Here is a 25,081-nt window from a genome sequence, read left to right on the forward strand (position 1 = left end):
GGGCGCGGGCGTGCTAAAGCGCAGTTTAACTTGTAACGAAATATCTCAATTATGTTTGATGCACAGGGAATTCTTGTTAAAGCTGAGTGCTAGCGGTTGAATATAACAGGGAAGGAGAGAAGTTGCAAGTAAAATAATATTGTGGAAATTTCTTATGTCACAATAAGTGAATAAGTTGTTGCTGGTAATTGACGCTTAAAAATTATTCCTTAGTTGAAGGTTGTCAACAGAATCAAATGCGCCGCAAGACATTCGAATCAAGGCTTGTTAGGCAGACACACGGTGAGCACTGAATTCAAGAAACTGCTGTTACAACAACAAATCAAATGTTACCAAATTAGTATAGTGACAAAGTGTAGTACTAATCATTTTAAGTGACAAACAAGGAGTGAGCATAAAGCGCTGAGTAGGAAAATTAATCCTAGTGAAGTGTTGTGTGTACGCTGAAGGTTAAGGGAAAATGGAATACTTTGATTTGTGGTGAAATTTACTGAATGTATGTGAAAGTGAAGGTGTTTGCTATGAGAAATCCAAGTTATTAATATATTGCCGCTGAAAGAACTTGAGTGAAAGTGAAGTGATTAGGGAGAAAACTTAAGATCAACGCAGAAACGAAGTCGTATGATGATTTTAAGAAATTATTCAAAGTATTTATACTACACTCGCCATAGCAGACATTCATTGTAATGGTTCGAATTTCTTTGTTTTGTAGCTTGCTCCGCTTCTGTAATAATAAAAAAATCCCGTGAGAAAAGTTTGCGTTTTTATTTTCTAAATGACTGAACAGGTGTTTAGAGTGTACTTCAATTGAGTGTGAACTTAGAATTTTCCATACGAATACAGGTCATTACACCTTGCGGCCTCGGTAGTCTAGCGTAAGTACACTAGCCTGCTATCCCAGAGGTTGTGGGTTCCAGTCCCACGTAAAGCAAGGTCCTCCCACTTTTCCAAATTTACCTACTTTCCCTCTTTCTAAACAAAAAAAAAACAATCTCACTCCTCAAGCCCAAAAAACTTATCTTTCTCATCCTTACTCTCGCACAATGGTCAGCGCATTATTTGCATTGGGCTGCTAAAACAAGCAAAAACAAAGAAAAAGCACTCAGTTACACAATGCATCAGTGGCGCCAGATAGAGGAAGCAGGCAATCGAGATAATAGCGCAGACACACCACATTTAGCGAAGCCCTCAACCATCTGTATGATCCTTCTGCCATAAAAATCTGAAACACAGAAGGCGCTCAAAGCAGTAAGAAGGCGTTGTTCCTAAGCAATGACGGGTGGGCATTCCCACTACTTAGGATTGGTAGCGGCAGGCTAATCAGCTACCCTGTCAGAAATCAAAATAGATTAACGAAAACAACGCGGGACTGAGGCTTGTCGAGGCTTATGCTCCCGAGAGGACTGAACAAGGAAAAATAAAACACTTTGCAGGGATTAGTGTAGAGTGAAATATTTCGATAGTTTTTAACAAAAATTTGCTGATTCTCCTTAATTACGTAAGCTTTGTGGTAACTTATGCATAGGGTTGGGCATACATATATAAATATATACATATAATTGGCACTTACACTCTTTCCTTCTCCTATTTGTGGCGTGCGTCTTTCTTTTTCCGCAAATCGAGGGACCTACAGTTTTAAGTCGATTCCGAACGGCCGATACTTTTTATGAAGAGCTTTTTCATGGCAAATACTCTCGGAGGTCTCCGAGGCACTACCGGTATTAGAAAAAACTTATTCTTTTTTTTTTGGTGTTTCACGTTTTCCTACGTTCCCAATTTACGAATCGTGGTCACGCACCACGAAAAATAAACAGTTTTTTCTAATAGCGCTCGCCTAGCGACAGGCAATGGCACACCTCCGACTGTATTTTTGCCATGAAAACTTTTGGCCTAAGAATATTCAAAAACAAACGAAAAAAAGTATTGAAATCGGTTAATAATTGCCTTTTTTTAGGATTTTTGAACAACATTTGACGAAAAATCCGCATGGTGAGCCATAGCCAAATGGGTTGGTATGTGACTACCATTCGGAAGTCCACAGATTCGCGTGCCCGATCACGAATCAGCAGTTGATAGAAAAAGTTGTTTCTAATAGCGGTAGCTCCTCGACAGAGAATGACAAACCTTCGAATGTATTTTTGCATGAAAAAAGCCCCTTACAAAAAACTATCCGCTATTCGGAGGCGGAGTAAAACCGTAGATCCATCATTTGTGGAAATATCAAAGCTTTCACGTCAAAAGAGTTTCAGAGCTTCATGGATAGGTACGATATATTTCTTTAAGTTAGCCTCCACGAGCCCCTGACCGAGCGAGTCAATAAGACAATTTTGGTATCGCTCAAATGAAGCACAAAGAACGATAGAGAATTTGATCAGGCTTTACCACACCTTCAATGGCGCCTAAATTCCCAAAACAAGGCAACACAACAACAAGGCAGGTAGGTTGGATGGCAAGAGACCCCTACAAGTAGCACTTACGTGCCGTTTTGATACCATAATGTGGACCACTACCTGCGAAAAAATGTAGGGAAGGGAAAACCATCTTCAGCCAAACCAGTGCTGTAGATGTAGTGGAGGAGAGAAAAGGGATCTAGGCTGGATAATTTCTTTAAGCCATCCCCAAAGGGTACCCTAAGGAATCTCAAGCGCCTAGCCGCCAGAGCCGGAAATTTGTAGAGAAAGTGTTCCACAGTCTCTTTCTCTGCAGGATCCCCACAGCTTCTGCAATAGGGGTTGTACGAAATTCCAAACTTCTCCGCAGTGAGCACCGCAACGAGATTGGAAATTGAATGGCGGGGACTCCCATTACCTCAAGCGTTCTGTTTATATCGTATTGAGGCGATAGTGTTTTCGATGAGACAGACTTCTATCTGCCTTGCGCTTTTTTAAGAAAGAAATTGTGTAGTTTCCCTTTAACAACGCTCAAGGGGACACCAATGTCTGAGAAAGGGATAACTAAAACCGGTTCTGTCGAGTGAGTTCTGGCAAACTCACCGGCAATTTCATTTCCCTCTATATTTCTGTGCCCAGGAGCCGAGATAAGGGAAATGTTGTTTGCATGTTCGAGACATTTGAATTCCTCCTTACAAAATGTTGAGTTCCTCCTTACAGACGTTTGAGTTCCTCCTTACAAGGTAGAGTCTGAATAGTTCGGTTGTGAGAGGTGACAGTGAATCGTTCATTCAAGCAGAGCAAGAGAACTCGGAATATGAGATGATTTGGCACGAAGACTTCCAAAGGAATTGGGAATAAAGGTCGGGCGCGCTAAATGGAAGCAGCGGTTCGATGCAAAGCATCACATACTAGTGCAGTAAAATGCGGAGATCTGTTTGTGGTGGAATACGTAACTCCACCTACTGGTAGATATATCTCACAAGCTGGATCCGTCTTACAACGAACCGTATTTGGTGTCGAAAGTTTTACCCATCGATCGTTATGTTATTTCTGATGGGGTATTGACTAATGATACCATGAAACCACGATGGGCTAATGGTTTGATAAATGACTACTGCGAAGAGCAGATGAATGATGAAGGAACTACGGAAGGTATCTATAATGAAATCGGCGAGAAATCGCTTAGGGGAGATGGTCTGCCAGGAACGGGCGAGCTGTTAAATACTGCTGGCGACCCTACGACGCAAACCACAGACTGAGAATCGACACAGGCGAAAATCGGATTATTCAGTTCTCGAACAGGAGTTCAAGTGAGCTCACCCATATAATATAATTGTTACATTATTCTACTTACATTTTCTCAATAGAAGTCGTTTGAAGTGATACCGAGCACACAAGGATATTGAATATAAACCCTCGGATTACTTTAAAATCAATTTTGTTAGTTAAGCTTAGTGTTCGAGCCTAAACAATATTTTGAAGTTCAGATTATTGACCTTCTTTGCCGTCATGGTTTAGTTGATGGTTAAAGCGCCTTTCTGGATTACATCTTAAGTCGCTGTTTTTTCTATGGTAGATTCGGTAGATTTATTTAAGGGGTTACATGGGTTTCGCCGAGTAAAAAAAGGCCTATTTTCAATAGTTTTTTTTCTATGTAAAAAATTATTTATTTAATGCCAACTTTTTTCTGTCTTATAGATACATACTTAGGGGGGTAGTATGGTATTTTTTTTTTCATTTTTTTTTTTTTTTTTAAATTATTCTATAACATCTTAAGATTATTGCGTGAAAGTTTGAAGTGCATTAGAGTAAAATTGACAAAGACACAAAGGATTAAGTATCTACCTCTCCAACCGGATTTCACAATCTTCACAAATCTTTAAACGCGTTTTTCTCACACTTGCCTTTTTTACGGTCGGTGTCCACTGTAGATTCATATCTACTGCACCGATTCTTTTCAAATTTGGTTTTTTTGTTTCTTTACTTTATTCACGAGGTAATGACGTCGAGTTTTTTTTTTTTTTAAATTTTGTCATATTTTAAAACAACAAAGTTTTCAAGTTTTTTTTATGAAAAATCGGTGTTTTGACTTCAAAGCGCTTTAAAAGATTAAAAAAAAAAAAAAAAAAATTCGACGTTGTTACCTGCGAAACTTTATTAGCTGATGAAATCAATTTGGTTTTTTGATTTTAGTTGATCCAGTAATGAGTTCTGAGGGACACCGCAATAAAACTTTTTTATGAGACGTCCGCGAAGATTCGCTGCCACCAACTCATTTCTTCATAAAAATCAATGAAAATTTCACACAATATTCTTTAAATATGACTTTATAATGAAGTAATTTTAAAATTTTGAATAAATCAACTGTGTCGACAAAAAAAATTTCGAAAAATATGCTTGTTTTACACCGAATTAACCATACTACCCCCTTAAAGAATAATTTCTGAAATTTTCAAAAAAAAAAAATTTAAACTCTTCCATTGTGCCGTCATTTCCGGTGGCCCCTCGAAAAAAAGGTGCGTCCGCATTGTCAGCATAACTCCTGACAGGATCATCAAAATAGAAAAAACAAAAATAAGTGTTTTAGTTAAGACCATAAACTCGTGTTTGAACGAAGGAAAGAAAAAAACTAAAAATTAAAATTTTGGGAGACATTTTTCCAAAAAAATGAAAATTTCGGTCAAATTTGCTTGACAGTTTTTTTTTTCAAATTGTTTTAATTGAAAACAAAAAAAAAAAAATTCTTCGTCCAAGCACGAGTAAATTGTATCTCGAACACCTGTGTCAAATTTCATCAAGGTCAGTTGAGTAGTTTTCGAGAACATTTAACAACCGACTTTGAAAACACGGTTCCGAGAAAAACGCGTTTAAAGTTTTGAGTAACAATAAAAGTGGCTTGGAGTGCACACCTTCCAAACGCTGTATCTCCGAAACTATTATACGGATCGACTTGAAAATTTAGCATAATATTCTTGAGATGTTGTAGAAATTAATAAGCCAAAAACAATCGATTTTTTGAACCCACGAAACCTATGTAACCCCTTAACGCTTGACATTGCAAACCCTTCGCACTAATGCTTTTCTTCGTATGTACATACATACTTTGGACCTCCTGGGATACAATTCACTTCCCGAAACACGAAGAGGCTCATCTGTTTGCTGTGTGCATCTGTATCTATTATTCAGTTATAATTTCAATATAATTTGCGCTCTAAAATTTATTGCTGTCTGAAGTAATGCAGCAAGAAGAAGCATAGTGCTAAATTTAGATAAAAAATAGTCACGTCTATGACCCCCGCAGATTCTAATAAGAATAGCAATAAACTTTCATAAAATACAACTATTTTAACAACAACAACAGCATGGATTAAGGCAGCTAAAATAATTGTAATAAAGCAAACAGCAACAAAATTACCACCACCACCACCACCTTCACCACCTACATCCGCGTCCACCATCAGCATCAGAATAACCAACAATAACAAAAGTAAATGCCAACATCATCACCTTTGTCGTAACGAGCAAATTAATACGAAAAGTGAAGTGAAAAATTGCGCCGACCGAGTGCAACAAAGTGTAGTGTTGTAAGTGATGGTGCCTGCGTGTGTGTGTGTGTATGTGTACGAGTGTACGTTAGCGTACGAAAATTGCTAATTACCGCGTGCGCGTAGAATGCAATCTAACAAAAAACAAAAAAAAAAAAAACAAAACACTAACAAAACAAGCGTAAAGGGCAATAACAGCAAGTAAATGCATGTTGCAACAACAAAACCAACTTATGCAACCCGTCTGTAGACGCGACAAATTGCAACAATTTATCAAATATGATGCATTTTTCGCACTCAAGTTGCCGTCAACGCCAAATGTAGTAGCGCTAACGCTAACAATTGTTTTTGTTGTTGTCGCTATTTGCTATTCCATTGCCAGTGGCAACGAGAACGGTAACGGAGACGGAAACGTTAGTTAGTTAGGTGACTGCATTGGCTGCAAAATAGGTTAGTCGGTCTAGCAGCTGTGAATTTGGTTGAGTGTGGCCAGGGGGTGGTTGGTGGCGTTGCAATGATCTCATTTTGAATGCATTGCATTTGCTTATATGTATGTGTGTATGCACATATATAGTAAGTATTTTCTTTTTTATTGCGAGCGGTTATTACGAGTGCGCGCACCTTTTTGTTATTGCTTTTGCGTTTGTTGCCATTACCACTGCTCGCATTATTGTTGTTGCTGCTGTTGCTCTGTTGCTTTTGCCAAGAATTATGTTGCTCATTATTTTTGTGGTATGCCACTGTAGTTATTGTTGCTGCAGTTGTAGTTAGCCTTACCCTTCTATATATGTACTCACACACACATACATACGTACATAGACATATGTTTTGTTTATAATTTCAATTTTTTTGCTTGGATTTTCGCCTTTGGTGTTGCCACAATTTTGGTGAATGTAATTTTATGTTGGCGCTGAAATATTTAATTAACATGGCTAGAGCGAGTAAATAAATAGGTCGCGAAGCATCAACAGCACAATAGAAGGTCATAGAAGCATGTATGTGTGTTAGCACAAGGCCAGCGAAACAATCAAAATATCAGCAATTGTAATGTCAGTTATTCGTAGTAGGAGAATGTAACCACGGTGATTGAATAAATGTTAGGCATTTGGTGGGTGCTTTAAGGGGACAGATACCTGTAAACGGCCATATTTTCCCTGATTTTCATTAAAATTAGTTAAAATGAAGAACTCAATATTTTTTTTTTTTCAAAATTGGCATACAGTTTATTTATAAATTAATAAATAATATTATCAATTTTTTTTAATCATTTAAAATGGCCGATGTACACTCAATTCTTCCAGGAAGGTCGCAGCGGGGCTTCTCAATCGGCGGGCATTGTAGCATCTGATTCAGAGAGCTTAATACAAACATCAAAAAATTTGTTTGTTTTTAAATGTCATAATTGATATATGAATTAAAAACAAATGAAAAAAAAATTCGCGGAACAAAATGCTTAAAAAAAATTTCCTACTATTTTTGCTTCGAAAAATTTTCGAAAACTTGTAAATTCACATAAAAAGTAAAATCATAAAAAAGATGTGTGCGAAATTTCAGGGAGATCAGTCAATAACTTTTCGAGTTGTCGTGTACGCCAATTCGAAAAATATATTTTTGAGAAAAACGTGTCTAAAGTTTGAATACATGAAAATTCATCATAACTATACCTATCCCCGCGCTCGAACGCAAACAATAGAGTCGTCACGGTTGACGATCTATAACATAAGAAATGCTTAAATTTACGTTCTAAACATTTTTCTACATATTCTTAAGGATTATATTAACATTTTTTGAAAAAAGAGTTTTTTTCGAAATTTTACACCGTGCTCCGATTTGCAATTTTTTTTTGGAGACAGGTCGATCGCGCTTAGTTGGAGCCTTCCAGATCAATCGTGACCTCTGTCTAATCATATTGTTTCCTATCCTTCGTGTAACGTGATTTCTTCTCATATATGTACACTCCGTTAGGTTAGGGTTAGGTTGGTATGTTTGCCCAAGGAATGGTCACACTTGGGCGAAGAAAAGGATGCGTCCTTTGTGATACCATTATGAAGGAGGTGAGGGGAAAAGGAAAAAGACCGATGGGATGCAGGGATGCAAAAAGGACTCAAGGGGATTCCAAGTCTCGCAGCATGCATTCCTCCCGCATTGTGACCTGTGAGAGAACCCACGAGATTTGAGAGCTAATATTTTGTCAGCCTCAAAAGCTCGCCCGAGCGCCTCCGGTCCACAGGTAGCCAGAGGGATTTCGCGACCTTACACGTTTGTGTACTTGCCCAGCGCTCGCTGAGCTGGCGCAACGCCCATCTTTCCAGGAGCAGACCGCAGGTAGTCAGGGGAACCCATTTCTCTCTCTTCGCGGGGAAATCACCTCATTTGTCCCTTGTCTAGCCAGCTCATCCGTCTCACAGTTTCCTGCAATGCCGCTGTGACCAGGAACCCAGATGAGGCTTATGTCAAAGATTTCAGACGCAGTCGAAAGTGAGGTCAAGCATTCCTTGACCAGTTCCGAATGCACCGTCATAGACCCGAGGCCCTTACTGCCGCTTGGCTGTCGGAGTAAATATTTACTTTCTTGACTGTTAGTATGCATGTGAGCAGCCAATCAGCGGCCTCCTTGATTGCGGCTACCTCCGCCTGGAACACACTGCAGTCGTCCGGTAACCTAAATTTGAGTCTGATCGGAAGCTCCTCACAAAATACTCCTCCGCCAACCTTTCCTTCCAACTTCAATCCATCCGTGAACAAGTTCACCAGGCCCTGTCGCCAAGTGTAGCCCCCGTCCACTATTCCCTTGAGGGAATATGAGTGGAGAAGGTTCCGATTGGACTGAACGAGGGTATACACTGATCGTTGACAGAGGGATGAACTCGAAATTTCTAAGGATGCTTGAGTGCGCATAAGTGAGGTTGAGTTTATAGTTCGAGCCCCTCAGCCTGATTGCGGTACGTGTAGCGGCAATTCTGCCTGCGATGTCTACGGGTACCACATTTAACATTGCGTTGAACGCAAGAGTATGAGTCGTTCGAAGCGCCCCACTGATTCCAATGAGAGCCGACCTCTGAACTCTCTCCAGCTTCTTCATCAATGTCATCTTCTGTAGTGAGTTCCACCAGACTACGCCTCCATATAACAAGATAGGCTTTACAATAGTATTATATAGCCAGAAAACAACTCTAGGCGGAAGGCCCCATTTTTTGCCAAGCGCGCCCTTGCACCCATACAAGGCGATTGTTGTCTTCCTCACTCTTTCCTCAATATTGGGCTTCCATGTAAGTTTGCTGTGAGGATAATACCTAGGTACTTCACCTTGTCAGAAAGCATCAGAGGAGCGCCCCTAGTGAAGGAAGTTGAGCTCTAAGTATTTTATATTTCCTTGAGAGGATTCACCGACAGGCCGCAATCTGTTGCCCATCTAACAACTACGTTCAGATACTCCTGCATCAAGTTGTACAGAGTATCCACAAATTTTCCACTAACGATTAATGCCACGTCATCCGCGTAGGCAACCACCCTGCAGCCCCCTTTCACCAGCTCCTCCAGCAAGTCACGACAACAACCCAGAGGAAAGGCGAGAGAACACTGTCTTGCGGAGTGCCCCTATGGATGGAAATGCCGCCCCATTCTGCCGCGACAGTTCTGTCGCTAAGCATTTATAGATAAATCTGATAAGGTCGGTTTCGACCCCCAGTTTATCCAGAGGCCTGGTGATTGCCTCCGGGAGGACGTTGTTAAAAGCCTTCTCGTGTGCAGGGCAAATTCCACCGATCTGCCCTTGCAATAAGCTTGTTGGGCATGCGACAACCGATCCCGAGGAATTTCGCTTCCTATGTGCAGGTCAATCAGTCTCTCAAGGGGTTTCAGCAAAAAATATGAGAGACTGATTGGCCTGAAGTCCTTAAGAGAGACATGCGAGCTCTTACCTGCCTCGGGTATAAAGACAACCCTCACGGCCCTCCATGATCTCGGTATATAGCCCCTGGGTACGCAGCTCGCATAGATAGGGCTCAACCAACGGCATGATACCTCCACAGATTTCTGCAGTTGTGCAGGAATGATGCCATCAGGACCATTCCGTTACAAAATTATAAAGCCACCACTATTTTTTGAAATCAAATTATATTTCATACCACAACAAAAATCATATAATGCAAAGTTTGAAACCATGTACGCAATTCTTAAATATTGCATCAAAACTTTCAGCTTTTTAAGAAACATTTTTTAAGTTTTCTAGGTATGTATTTTTAGCCCATTGAATTTTAGGACAACAATGCTATTTTATCATCCCAGAAAAAATTCTAAGCATTCTGGTTAAAAAGCTTAAAGTTTTGAAAAAATTTGGCAACAATTTGTTCTGGTATGAAATAAATTAAACAAAAAAAAATTCTGGTGTTTTTACAGCTCTCTTCGTCGAAGTCAAAAGACACGTTGTTTAACGTTAGGCGGTTCACGATTTATTAAATGTAATAACAAAAGTAGCATAAGGTTACAGTATAATATTGGAAAGTGATAACGGTTAAACATAGTGGAGAATTAGGGTTGTACTTAACATAGTATATAATTTTACATATACATTAGGGTCGCGCTTAACATATTATAGTATATGATCTTACAAGAAAAGTCTTAGGAGTTAATAATGGGTAGTGCAGAGTAATTATCCGTTGCAGAATTATGTGTTTTTATAGGAGAGTGAACTAAAATTTTGTTAAAAAATTTATTAAAATTAAATAAGAAAAAACTAAGCTATCAAAACTTGGAAATACGTGGTACTTCTATAATTTTTCAACGGAGTATTCCGAATACACTGTTACATACAACAGTTATGTGAATAAAATTATAATAATCTGGCGCACGAGTAGCGCGGGGGTAGACACCAAATTGTAGGGGAGGGGGCCCAGTTGTGACGCAGGCCCAGTTGTGACGCAGCTAAATATTTTTGACATGCGGTATGAAAATGACAGTTTGAGCCCTGCCAATCATGTTCGTTTGACGTTCAGCAGTTTTTGTGCAGACACCAACGTTAGTAGTCGCATTGTGTATACACGCACCAAACATCGTGTTGAAAATCGTGCGAAAAAGTTATTTTTATTTTTTTCAAAGTACCAAAATTTTGTGAAATTAACAGTGAAAAGGCGAGTGTAATGCATCAAAATATTGTATTTGCCGTATATTTTGTGATTCTATATGGATTTATGTGATTATGTGGTGTCTATAAAAAACTTGCTTGTCATACACAAAATAGCATCGTGACCCGGTTGTGACTCAGCGGGTGGCCCAGTTATGACGCACCTTTTTTTTGCACTACGATCATATAGAACTGCCGAATTCCTACATTTTTGTTGTTGTTTAAAAAAAACCAACTGCCAACTCGATCAATTGCAACGTATGCAAGCGTCCAGTTCATTTGAAGTGCGCCAACATGCAGGCAAGTTTTTTCACTTGCAAACACTGCGAAAGTGACGTGGACGACGACTAGGAATATTTAGATGACGATGATGAATAAAAATCGTTGTCATTTATGGCCATTGAAGGACATTTTCTTTTGTATTTTTCATTATTTTTGCCATTGAAAGCCTTCAAAATAAATAAATCATTAAATCACAACAATTGGTGTGACATTCCTTTCATATTTTCTCATTTCCAGTAAATTTCTTGAGGTGCGTCACAACTGGGCCACTTTTTTTTTGTCCTAAAAAAAGTTATCCTGAAAAAATTTGTTCCAAAATTTTTTGAGTAACTCAAATAAACATACTTTCTTTGGAGAAAAGTTGCGTTTGGTTAATAGTTAAATGTTAAACTTCTTCATTTTTCAATTTGCGTAACTGAGGAAAAAATTTTAATTTTTTTCAAAACCCGCGTCACAACTGGGCCCCCTCCCCTACGACTATACTGATTTTTTACAGAAACGAGTAATACTACATTCGAAAGAAAAGTTGCTGCTTCTTTTATAGTTGCTTTAGTATGGGTTGATCATTTTTAAACTAGAAAAAATTATATATAAAATAATGCAGCTACAGAGGATCACAGTTTAGCTTTCAAGCTTTCAGTCTCCGTCACTTTTAAAATTTTTTGATGTGAATATACAATATTAAATTTTCTGAGTTGTAGCGACTTACATATTTTAAGACGATTACGTTTCAGTATTCTTCCTTTCTCAAAAATTATGAATTTTACATATTTGCAGGCTCAGCAAAGCCCAAATCATTGCCCGTGGTGATCAAATTGTAAAAAAGGCAATATATTATTGTAATTATGTGGCTGCCAATGATTGCTTTGATTTTTTTGGTGAGCAGCAAAGGCGGGGTGAGCTGCAATAAAATGAAGGCGATTAATTTGTCTACCAACAATGACAACCAAAATAATGTAGCGGCAAATAATATTAGAAGTGGCAACAAATGCGACACACAGCATATGATCGTGACCGCATTTGACGATGTTAATTACAACAATAGCAACTCAATTGCAGTGACTACAAAAGATAGTAGCAGTAATCGTAAAGAGGATGCAAGTATCAGCAGTTATAGAAGCGCCAGCAAGGGAAGAAATCTCCGTACCGATGATAATGACGAACGCAGTCGAAAAAATGACGAAATGCGGAAGAATCACCTGTATGAAGCAAGTCATGACTCCAGTAAAATCACCGAATTAGACTCAGTGGTTGACATTAGTTGGAGCAATAACAACAATAGCAATAACAACGTGCACATCGAAAGGCCCAACAGTTACAGCGGCAAGCTGTCCCTCTCAAACGCAGCGCAAAGCTCTTTCAGAACGTTGCCACGTCATCAAAGGGCAATTGCAGCCGTGGCCGAACAGAAAGGATTGTTGCAGGCGGCGGGCGATGAACGCGTACTGCGACGCGGCAAGCGGTATCTGCAATTTGCCAAAGGGTCTCGTGTCTCGGTAAGCAACAATGTTCGATACATAATTTGTGAACGAGTAAGTGTATGTTTGTGAGTTTAATTGGGTGCAATTAGCCACAAAAATAGGTATATCACACTGCGTGGATTGTATGAGGCGATGGTGGTAACATATATAGTTTCGATTATTGAGCCCTAATTTCATTAACCAGGGTCAATGCCAAGGTGCATTCCTTGTTGTCCTTCCGGTGAACTGAAGTATTCTTTTCGGTTCTTTATCAATGGCCGGCATCAAACCTTGACACTTTTCTTCTCTGCGTAGTTCGAATTTGAGCTGATCGAATGCTGCTCACACATTTATTGAGTAATCCAAGTTCTGCCCCTGAAGCTAGCCTCTCCTTATCCATTGTGAGGCTCAGTTTAATTGTGTGTTTTGCCAAGAGTCTGTAGATCATTGTCTCGGCTGCTCTATTTTAGGAGTTGATGTGATTTACACAAGGTTTCTCCAATTCTAGAGTTTGCATCCTCGGCTAGTCTGCTGAATGGAATTTCGGATGGCCAAAAATGTTTGCTAAGCACTCAGATAATATTGCCCATTTTATTCATGATCAGGAAAGAGCATATAAGATGTAGAGGGGACAGTGATGTGAGAATTCATTATTTCTCTGAAAACTTCTCAAATTTTTTGAGAATCTGAGCAGTTTGTCTAGTGAAAGAGAATGCAGCTCGTCTAAAAAAATACTATTCAAGACTATCGAAAGTTGGACAGCGGCGGAGAAAACGCTCTATACTATCCTAATCGCCTAAGCAAGATGCACGCAGCGGATCGTCAGTTATGCCCATTATGACCATAGGCCATCCTCATGTGCCTCGTGTTTGCTAGTTTGTAGATATGAAGCTCAAGTGATCATTTAACTACTTTCAATGAGCTAAGCAATCCACAGCAAGAGCTTTGTCCGGTTAAGTGCTTTTTTCACTTGCTATTTTTTACCTCTCACACCTTCGCGTCTAAGAACTCCATAGGGATGCACAACTTTCTCATTCATTTCCAAACTTCCTTGGCTCTTCCACAATCTACAACAGCCAATAAATCTGTGTTTTACGAAAAAATATCCTTATGAAAGTTTGTCAGACGATCTAAAAGTGTATCTGTGCGCAAGGCGAAGATTTATGCCTAAAATACCTGCTGATTCCCAGTTCATAGCGGATTACCACCGCTCAACCACGTTTTCCATTCTGGAATCATCCGTAGATATGAGAACTGTTTTTGTGTCTGTGCGCCATACATTAATTTTTATACTTATAGTACCTTTATCAGACCTTTCGAAGATCAGGAAAGTTATAACGCAATCTGTCATATTCTTATATAATACAAAGTCTCGCGGAAGTATGTTGTGTTCTGGCTTTGAACAGGTGATATACGCTGCATGGTGTAGAGCGCAGCTGCCGGTGTGGTCTTCATAGCTCCCACGACAGCAATTATGGACTACCAGTAGATGTTTTGTTGCCTTCTTGAGCATCCTTTATTCTTATTCGCGGCCAATGATGAGATCAATATTTCGTAGAAGAGTATTTCCCCAACAAGCGCCATGAAAATTCAATGCGATGCCTGTGTCGATAGGCTCCATGCGCAGCCCAGGATCTTCCTGCAGACATACAATGTTGCTGAGTTCTTTCTGACTCGCTCCTCCACTTAGACTTTTCATCACATTTTACTATATAATCCCAGAGACACTGTATTATTTTTGAGCTGTAGGCTGAGATTATTTATACTAACTAGATTGTTCGGCTCATTTTAGCATTTCCTATTTTATTTACATATCTGTGTTTTCTTCACATTTTTAATTTTTTCTTCCACACACTTAAGTGGCGTACAAATGGTAAAAATAACATTTTGAAGTCGAATACCCTTTGGGCTTATGGGTACGGATTCCGTGTTAATTTCCCTTTTCCCGGTCCCGATGAATCACGTCGCCCATTCTTCAAACGTGATGTACTACATTCGTTGGTGGATGTCCTTGATGGGTAAGCACACGCATGTAAAATAATTTGAGACTAAAGTTGTTTCTAGAATTTGTACCAAATATTTTCTCATTTCATTTCATTCCTTAGACATGGCTTAGATGGACAAGCCTGTATTTTGAAGTCCTATTGCACAGCCGCTTTAGATGTGAACTCAAATATCAGCGGTGGCATGCTTTTCAAAATGCTGAAACTGATTTTTACGTAAGTAAATGAACTAAATATCGTTCTCTATCCTCAATAATGTCATAAACAAAAACAAAAAAAAAAAGTTTTAGATATGCACGCCACATTACCACAAGCTTTTCTTTACGCTGTGTAAAAAATGAAAGCGATATCAACAGGGTCCGGCACTCGAAGTGTAACCAATTAAAAAGACCATAAATTTGGAAAATTTCTTTTATTCAATTCAAAGTAAAAAAAATTGTGAAAATAATATAATACAAAAGTAAGAATCAATTTACTTTTACTCGATATAATCACCTGTTGCCTTGACTCTGGCCTTGAGACGGTCCAGAATCGAATCGCAAGCTGCCCGAATGTGACTTGTAGGTATTTTGGCTCACTCGCGGGCAATGCCTTTTTTCATCACTTTTACTTCGGATCTTGCTCTCCAAAATGGCCCAAAGAGAAAAATCCATCGGATTCGCGTCTGGTGAATTGTAGAGCCATCGCGTGGACGTTATGAAATTCGAAACGTTGTTTTTTAGCCATTCTTGGTTCACTCGAGCTTTGTGAGACGGTTCCGAGTCCTGTTGAAACGCCCATGGTCTGCCACCGAAATAAAGGTTGGCAAAAAAGTCTTGCGGTATTTCCGCAAGCTTGTCTTTGCAAGCGCGTAGTTCTAGTTGTATTCGTCGCATCGGTTCACGCTAGAGCTTTTTGGAAAGCTCTTTTCACGTGCTAACACGTGTTTGATTAATTGTTGTTTGCTTTTATTCGTTCATGAGTTATAGCGTCGCAAACACGGAGCAAAATAAAGAGCAAATACGGCATATTTTACAGTACTACTACGATGAAGGCAAAAATGCATCTCATGCTGCCAATAAAATTTGTGCAGCTTATGGACCCGATACAGTTTCCATTTCCACCGCACAGCGATGGTTTCAACGTTTTCGTTCTGGTGCAGAGGTGATCGAGGTGCGCCACGGTCCGGAAGGCCTGTCGTCAAAAATTGCGATAAAATCGCTGAATTGATAGAAAGAAACCGGCATAGTAGCGCCGTAGCATCGGCCAAGAGCTGGGCATGAGTCATCAAACCGTTATAAACCATTTGAAGAAGCTTGGATTCAAAAAGAAGCTCGATGTATGGGTGCCACACGACTTGACGCAAAAAAACATTTTTGCCCGTATGGATGCAGGCGAATCGCTTCTAAATCGTAACAAAATCGACCCGTTTTTGAAGCGGATGGTGACTGGCGATGAAAAGTGGGTCACTTACGACAACGTGAAGCGCAAAAGGTCGTGGTCGAAAAGCGGTGAAGCTGCCCAGACGGTGGCCAAGCCTGGATTGACGGCCAGGAAGGTTCTTCTGTGTGTTTGGTGGGATTGGCAGGGAATCATCCACTATGAGCTGCTCCCCAATAGCCAAACGCTCAATTCGGACCTGTACTGCCAACAACTGGACCGCTTGAATGCAGCACTCATGCAGAAGAGGCCATCTTTGATCAACAGGGGCCGAATTGTCTTCCATCAGGACAACGCCAGGACACACACATCTTTGGTGACGCGCCAGAAGCTCCGGGAGCTCGGATGGGAGGTTCTTTTGCATCCACCGTATAGTCCGGATCTCGCACCAAGTGATTACCACCTATTTCTGTCCATGCGAACGAGCTTGGTAGTCGGAAGTTGCCCACAAGAGAGTCCTGTGAAAATTGGCTCTCCGAGTTTTTTGACAATAGGGAAGCGATCTTCTATAAGAGGGGCATTATGAAGTTGGCATCTCGTTGGGAACTCGTCATCGAACAAAACGGCGCATATTTGACTTAAATCGCATTATTATAACCAATTTTATGAACAATTGAAAATTCAATAAAAATACCGCAAGACTTTTTTGCCAACCTTAGGTATCCACGGCTTCAAAGCAACCTCCAGAATACTTTCCCGATAATATTGCGCATTTTCCTCGACGCCAGGCTCGATGAAAACGACTGGAGAGCGCCCATCTGCGGTTACACTAGCCCAAAACATTACCTGTGGCGGGTGCTGCCTCCTGGTGGCTAATCGATGACTCAAATTCGCGCATGAACGGTCGGTCAAATAAACCCTATCGTTTTGGGAGTTTACGAATTGCTCTATTTGAAAAATTTTCTCGTCAGAAAACACAATATTTAGAAATTGCCCGCTTTCGGCCAAGCGAAGCAACTCCTTCGCTCTCCCAAGTCTGACTTGTTGCTGCTTTGGTGTAAGATCATGCGCCTTTTGGATTTAGTAAGTCTTGACTTTGGGACTATTTTTCAGTATGCTGCGGATGCTACGGTCAGATATTTTATATTCTTTCGTCATTTGATTGGCACTTCGTCGGGGATTTCGCTAAAGTCGCTAAAGTCGAAGTACCACACAAAAATCTTTTGGCACTGCAGATATGTTTTTTGAAAATTTTGATACATATTGATTTATATTACAAGAAAAATTAAGTAATTTGTTCGTGATCTCTTTTTGTAATATTATTCAAATATAAAGATTAACATAAAATCGCAATGAGCTGCAAAAATCAGAAAAAATTAACTCGTATCAAAAAAAGGCTCCTTAATTGCATCACCTACCCTACCAGAAAGCAAAATAGATTAACGAAACCAACACAATACTGAGTCTTGTAGAGGCCCTATGCTCCCGAGTGGAGTGAACAAGGAAAAAAAAAGAATTGCATCTTCAAATATATGATTCTTTTAAATATGAAAATATTTATTTATTTAATATATGGAAAATAACAATAAATTATTATTTTACAATAAAAAAAGGAGCACTAGCTGCCAGGGCTTACGGCTCACTACTCTAATAAGATTATTTTTTTACTACAAAAGTTAAGCTATTAGAGAGTTAATTTTATAGATGTTTAAGTAAAGAGACTTATGGTTTAAATCAATTTTCTCAGATCCGCTCTAATTAAGTAATCTGTCATTTTCTCAATGTTTTCCTGAGAAGGAGTCTTTAGTATTTCCGATGGAAGATGGTTGTTGAAACTTGGCGATTTAATGTAAACCTAAAAGAGTTTGCTCAAAAATCTTGCCGTTGAAAATCTATAGGGGCAATGTTTGCCATTTAAATTCTTAACTTTGAATGTTTTCTAATGAAATACGGAGAAATATTTTCATAATTTTCTCACTTAATTTGAGAGAAAATAAAATAAAAACACGATCCAATATGACTTCGAATATACTTAAACCTTCTGCTCAAATATGAACGAGACGTTATCAATAAAACGGTCCGCGGATGACATATGGCAAATTTAAATTTTTTGTTGATTGGTAGGACTGTTATAAGCTTACATGGCAAATTTCAGCGTGATATGTCACATAGTTTGTTTCTGTGCTACTGTAAACAAGTCAAGCTCGAGTGTGTTCTTCGAATTCTCTTTTATGACTTCAATTGTCTCAAAATGTCTTCCACGGAGCGGAAACTTGAGCTTGGGAAACAGGAAAAAGTCACATGGAGCCATATCAGGCGAATACGGTGCTTGCGGAACGATATTAACATTATTTTTGTTCAAATAATCGCGAACAAGACGTGATGTGTGAGCTGGTGCATTATCGTGATGCAAGAACCATGACTTGTTGTCCCACAATTCCTTCCTTTTAAGACGAATGTTCTCGCGCAAACGCTTTAAAACGTCTAAATAATATTCAGTGTTAACCGATTTTGCGATTTGTGCGATTTTCAAGCACAATTTCCTTTACTTTTCCGATGTTTTCGTCGTTTACTGATGTTGCTGGACGACGTTCATGAGGCAAGTTTTCAACCGATGTACGGCCTTCTTTGAACGATTTGTACCACTGGAAAACACGTGCACGCGATAGACCAGAGTCCCCATGGTTGTCTGCAACATTTTTAAGGCGTCTGAAGCCGAAATTTTGTTGGAATAACAAAATTTCAAACAAATTCTTTGTTCAACTTGAATTTCCATTGTTAAATTCGAAGAACACACTCGAGCTTGACTTGTTTACAGTAGCACAGAAAACAAACTATGTGACATATCACGCTGAAATTTGCCATGTAAGCTTATAACAGTCCTACCAAAAAACAAAAAATTTATTTTTGCCATACATATGTCATCCGCGAACCGTTTTATTGATAACGTCTCGTTCATATTTGAGCAAAAGGTATATGTAGTATGAGTATGTACATATGTAGATAACTACCTTGTACTTTTGTATGTAATGCAGGGAATGTGAAATTTTGCACATCAATTATTACTTATATACACCTCCGAAATTATTGTAAGGGCACTACATATTGACAAGTTTTTATATTCTCCAAATTTGAATAGATTATAAAATTTCGTTTTAAAATTTTTTCCAAATCCTGATTAAAATATTTGAAATTTTTATAAAAATTTGAATAATTTTTATAAATTTTGTGCAACATCAGAAAATTCGATTACTATGGTTCTTGCTTTAAAATGAACTATATTTATATAAAAAAGTAATTAAATTAAAAAATAAATAATTAAATAATCAAAACTTGTAACTCGGGGTTGTATTACAAAAACATGCATTTAATATACTTTTGCATGAAAGCTTTTTTTTTAATTCTTTCATTTCTAGATTTTTCTGAGCCTTTATGAAACAATGCTCAAATTTGATGGTAAAAACTTTCACTCTCCGCAATAGTGGCTTGCAATAGTGTTAAGTATTTACCGAAACTTATGGACAAGAAATTCAAATCAGATCCAACAAAAAGTTTTATGGGACCTTTAAAAGGTGAAATCTAGCATTACAAACTAGGGCCACTTAGCGTTTAAGAATTAAGTTGGCAACTATTTAGTGTCAGAGCCGATTCCACATCCATATTGCATTAACAGTTACTTGTTCAATAAAACTCGTCATATGCACTCATACTGATGTAAATAAACCGTGTGTATGCAAGCAAGCAGTACAAAGTGGGTGTGAAGTACAGGCATTTCCTCTTGCTGGAAAAGTAGCAACACCACTACAACTCACACTTCGGCTTAAGTATCCAATGTATGCCACACAGACATACACACATATATGCGTATTTATATACATACAAATTTATCGAAAATACATGAATACAAAAATACACTGGAATCTGTTAAGCGCATTCTCCTTCTCCCCTTCTCCTCTTCCGATCAACTTTTTGCGAATTCGTCGTTGGCATCGTAAAATGTGGATATACCCCTACATAAAGTGAATTTTTGTGCAACGCTTTATTTTCAATTTAAGCCAATTTATTTTAATTTAATGACAGCTCAACAGGGCAAGGACGAAAAAGCGTAAAGTATTAACAGCAAAGTGTGTGGCCATTCCTACTATATCGAGGTGATAGCGCGAAGTAGGAAGGGCATAGGGAGCGGCCAGTGATGCGGGGGTTGAAAGCTCTTAAATTCGACAGCCACTCAACTTAGCACAACACAATTCAACACGTAACTGCTATGTGAGACTTACAACTCCTGCTGCCTGCGGACAGCGCGGCTATATTGCAATGCAAATTATACTCAGCGACCGTCATTCGTTCAGCTATCTGTTACTCCGACATCGAAGAGATATAACTGTGTAATTCTCGAATTTTATGCATTCAAGAATTTCAAGGTTTCGTGCTGCTTCTTCGTTTTTGGTATTGTTTTTGTTTCCTGCATTTTTTTGGTAGTGTGTTTGTTGTTGTGCCATTACAAGTAACCCCAGTGGCACCGATTATTGCAGCATAATCGTTGCATCAATCTGCTTGTTGTGAGCGTAATTAAAAATTTATCAAATGCACTTTAAATTGGCTCATAAGGCAAATTTTGTTGTACGAGAAGCTGGGTATCATATATATACATATATCTTTTTTTTTTAGTTTATAAGGTCTGATGCGGTCGTTTTTAAATGGGTCGTGAATTTATTGGTACAGTAGACACTAGTTGATGCCTACATCTGCGTTTGCGCATAAAACACAATTTTTGTAAAGGAAAGGCACACATCATGGTTTTAAGGGAAGAGCGGTCACTTTAATTTTCGTCTAATGCAGCTTCAGAAGTATTAGGTGCGCAACTAAGTTCCCGCTGTTTGTCAATAGATGCCGCCAGCTGTGTGTGCTAGTCGATTCTAACATAACCTAAACGTCATAAACCAAGCTTAGACATATGGTAAACAAACTGCTTCGACACATTAGTGATTTTGTTTTGGTATCATATACTTTTGGTTTTGTGAAAATGTCTGATTTTGTGCCGAATAATCGTCATTTGTGGAAAGTGTTGATTTTCCTCTTTCATTCGAAAAAACGGCGGCTGAAGCGCATCGAGAGCTACAAAAAGTTTATGGAGATGCTGCTTTAAGTGAAACCATGTGCCGAGATGGGTTCCGTCGCTTCAAAGACGGTGATTTTAATGTTGACGACCGTCCGCGTGAAGGAAGGCCAAAAACCTTCGAAGACACTGAGTTGGAGGCATTGCTCAGTGAGGATGTCAAGCGCAAGAAGAGCTTGCTTCAGTATTAGGAGTTACCCGTCAATCCATTTTCAAGCGATTACATGCTTTGAGTATGATTCAGAAACAGGGGACTTGGGCTTCCTATGAGTTAACACCAAGGGATTTTGAACGTCGTTTTTTCGCCTGTGAACAACTGCTCCAGCGGCAAAAAAGGAAAGGTTTCTTCATCGCATCATGACGGGGATGAAAAAAGGATTCAATACAGCAATCCAAAGACATCGGGACTGCCCGGTTATGCTTCCACGTCGTCGCCTCGGCGGAATATTCATGCTGCGAAGGTTATGATATGTATTTGCTGGCACCAAGTTGGTGTTATTTCAATTGATGCGATTGAGCCGAACACTGCGCGAGAAGCGGCTGCAATACCTCAGTGGATTCGTCAATAAGTAGAATTGCCGCATTTGGGCGAATGATAATCCAAGAGTGATTGCCGAAAAAGCAATGCACCCACAAAGAGTGACTGTTTGGAGCGGTTTATGGGCCGGCGGCATCTTTGGGCCGTATTTTTTCCAAAATGAGGCCGGTCAGGCAGTTACTGTGAATAGTGTTCGCTATCGTGAGATGATAACGAACTTTTTATGACCCGAATTGGAAGATATGGATGTGGACGATATGTGGTTTTAACAGGACGGTGCCACTTGCCACACAGCTATCGAAACAATGGCTCGTTTGCGCGAAAAATTTGATCGCCGAATAATCTCAGGTCTCGGTGATGTCAATTGGCCGCCAAGAACATGTGATTTGACACTGTTGGACGTTGGTAATAGTTTCGTAAAAAATATATATTTTATTGAAAATCAACACCGGCCCTTGAAACTTAACCACCCTTTATAAATATAGCTAATCCTATTACTGCTAGAAGGTTTAGTGTGGATATACATCACTGATTTATAGAACTTTTTTTTTTCTCTCCTTGTAGGAAATGGCTAACGCCTGTGGTTACTTCTGTTAGCAATAAGCTTCTGTTAAAAATTATTTGCCAATTGAAGTTGACATAAAACTGTAGGTCCCTCGGTAAAATACCTAATAAAGTTTTTACGCTAAATGTGACTAATTGTATTGGACTGTAAAACTTCTCTCTATAGACCAAAATAAATAAGTAATAATAATAATATGAAATAGTAAAATTTCAAATAGGTTTCTTTGTATATCCATGTTGTAAGTCTAAATATGCCATGAGTACAACCTGTGGTGATACCCTAAATGATATGCTTTATTTGCTTCCCTTGGATCTTAAGATACAACAGGAAGCAATAAAAGCAATGTGTAGACTCCATAAATATGGTCTCTGCCACGAAGACGGAACTTCGGGACACAGAGAAATCTTTAAGTTGCTATCTGAGCAATATCCACTGTTTTTGGTCGTCTTTAGACCTGATACCCACAGTTTCATTTGGAAGGAAATTTGATTTCAGATTTCCATTGCGTGAACAATGGAGCAATCCAGAATGCATGCAGAGAGGTTTGAGGGATATTTTCTTTACTGATGAGTCCAAGAATGAAATAGAGTCTGGAACCGGATGGTACTTAAACGATAGTAATAAGTATCACTATGCTATGGGGGAAATGGCATCTGTTTTCCAAACGAAAGTTTTTGCCATCCTAAAAGTAGCCGAATGGATAAACGAGAGGAGATGGAGCGGGAAACAGATTGGAGTCTTCAGTGACAGTCAGGCTGCACTGAAGGTCCTGGAGAACGCGAAGAAACCTCAACGATTGTTCGAGAATATAAGAAGAGGCTTAATTCTGTCGCAAGACAAAACAGGCTTGTACTTATATGGGTTCCGGTGTTCTAGGAAACGAAACTGCCGATGAATTGGTCAATCGTGGATCAGCGGTGCCCCCACAGGGGCCAGAGCCAATAATCTGAATCAGTTCTGCAGGAATCATGAATTGGATCAGCGATTAAGTAGGCAATCTACATAAAGAGCGACGGTCGGGTCTTGAACGCTGCAGAGCTGCAAAGTGTTTTGTGACAAATCCGAACAGAAAACTGTCAAACTTTCTACTAAAACTTGGAAGGAAAGGCGTTCAGTTGATGGTCAGTATCGTTACAGGACACAACCCATGGGGTCAGCATATGACCACCATTGGAATCATTGGGGACCCAATGTGCCTGTCATGATTGGGGAAGGCGGATAGCTCTGAACACTTTCCCTGTGAGTGTGCTGCCGTTGCTAGAGCACGGTTACGAGTTGTGGGTTCCGATGTCACGAGAATGAGTAACATTCGTTCTCTAAAACTGGAGGATATTTACAGATTTGCCAAAGAATCTGGGGAATTCTCACAGGACTAGCTATCTCTATCTCTGTCTCTATTCTTTCCTATCTCTTTCCCTGCTACTTTTCTCCTTCCCTCCTTGACTATCTACCCCCATTCCAGAGTTTTAAATACAATGGGCTTTTTAGCCTGAGTATTTTAGGAGCCACCAAATCTCCTGGTGCTCCTTTGCTCGACCTTTTCAAATTTCAGTTTCAAGTCTAAATATCATCACAAGTTCCTATTGGAAAACAAAGCGGTGAAATCAACTCATTGTTATTTAGAACACGAAAAAAAGAAAAACCGAAAGAATTGCTTTCGTCTCTGCCATGCAGCTTTACGAAATCGAAATTCAGTATCTAACTTTCTACTTTATTAGATACCTGAGAAAGCATAAATTAGTTAATGTGGAACTTTTGCGACTTACACACTGACGAAACATAAAATTGTAGTGCGTTTTATTGACGCATAGAGCACCTATGATATGGTCTATGGGGCTTGAGCGCGAGCCTTCCAATGATTTTGATCACTTGACTTGTTTTGCTCCATATTACCAATGGATGTAGAGTAACACCATCTAAATGAGTGAGTAGTCGTCCTGAGATAGCTGCAGAGTCGCAGAGGATGTGCTTTGGCGTTTCATCGCCCAGCTTGCAAAAACGACAAAACCCTGTTTCTACTAATCGTAGTTTCCAGACATGATAATGAAGATTCCAATGTAAAAGCATAAAATTTTAACTGTAATTTTTTTAACTTGAATTGTTATTTCATCACATTTAAATATATATTCTTTGTTAGGTGAAGGTTTTGCCATGGCTTTGGAATTTCTTTCAGGTCATAAAAACTTTGATAGAGTAGTTTTTATTAGGAATATAAAGGAAAAATACAAAGAAAATAAGAAAAATGCGGTTCAAATTAATCTAAAAAATGCTGCAATTTTAAGTTTTCAAGGTTGAATTTGTCTACTTGACATCCAATATAAATGAACTATGACGAGAACTGGGTCACAAATTATATACAATTTCTCTTTTGTTTACATGTTTTACAATTTTTTAAATAAATACCATATTTGTCTATTAAATTAGTAAAATCTTATTTACTTATCATACAAAATTTCCCTTTTTTCAGGTTGAAGGAGCATGACAAACGCCACTTGCCCTACCTACGGTTGGAGAATTGTAAGCAAATTTTGCACAGTCATTGTCCATTGAGCTTCAACAGCATATCACCCTATACTGACGATGTTTAACTAAAGGAGAGACGAAAAAATAAGCTAAATAATGTTCGCACAATAGACATTCACTTTTTTATGTAAATATATATAAATAATATAAAAACAAATATGTACAGGGTGGTGAA

At 39.0% G+C, this 25,081-nt stretch overlaps 1 protein-coding gene across 2 annotated transcripts; it reads left to right on the top strand.

Moving 5' to 3' along the window:
- On the top strand, positions 1 to 25,081 carry LOC128868662 (uncharacterized). Of its 2 annotated transcripts, none has more exons than XM_054111001.1 (5): positions 1 to 282; positions 12,120 to 12,838; positions 14,663 to 14,820; positions 14,908 to 15,021; positions 24,851 to 25,081. In XM_054111001.1, the coding sequence occupies exons 2-5, from the start codon at positions 12,188 to 12,190 to the stop codon at positions 24,969 to 24,971; spliced, it is 1,044 nt and encodes a 347-aa protein (XP_053966976.1). In that variant the 5' UTR covers positions 1 to 282; positions 12,120 to 12,187; the 3' UTR covers positions 24,972 to 25,081. The 2 variants fall into 2 exon arrangements, with proteins under 2 accessions (XP_053966976.1, XP_053966984.1); XM_054111009.1 differs by lacking the exon at positions 1 to 282 and adding an exon at positions 290 to 496.

Source organism: Anastrepha ludens, chromosome 2 (genome assembly GCF_028408465.1).
Source record: "Anastrepha ludens isolate Willacy chromosome 2, idAnaLude1.1, whole genome shotgun sequence".
In the NCBI taxonomy this organism is placed as follows: Eukaryota; Metazoa; Arthropoda; class Insecta; order Diptera; family Tephritidae; genus Anastrepha; species Anastrepha ludens.

Coding starts and splice junctions, on each gene's coding strand:
- LOC128868662 (XM_054111001.1), top strand. CDS start 12,188: ATGTGGCTGCCAATGATTGCTTTGATTTTTTTGGTGAGCAGCAAAGGC. Junction 12,839..14,662: donor CCAAAGGGTCTCGTGTCTCG/GTAAGCAACAAT, acceptor CACACACTTAAG/TGGCGTACAAATGGTAAAAA. Junction 14,821..14,907: donor TTGGTGGATGTCCTTGATGG/GTAAGCACACGC, acceptor TTCATTCCTTAG/ACATGGCTTAGATGGACAAG.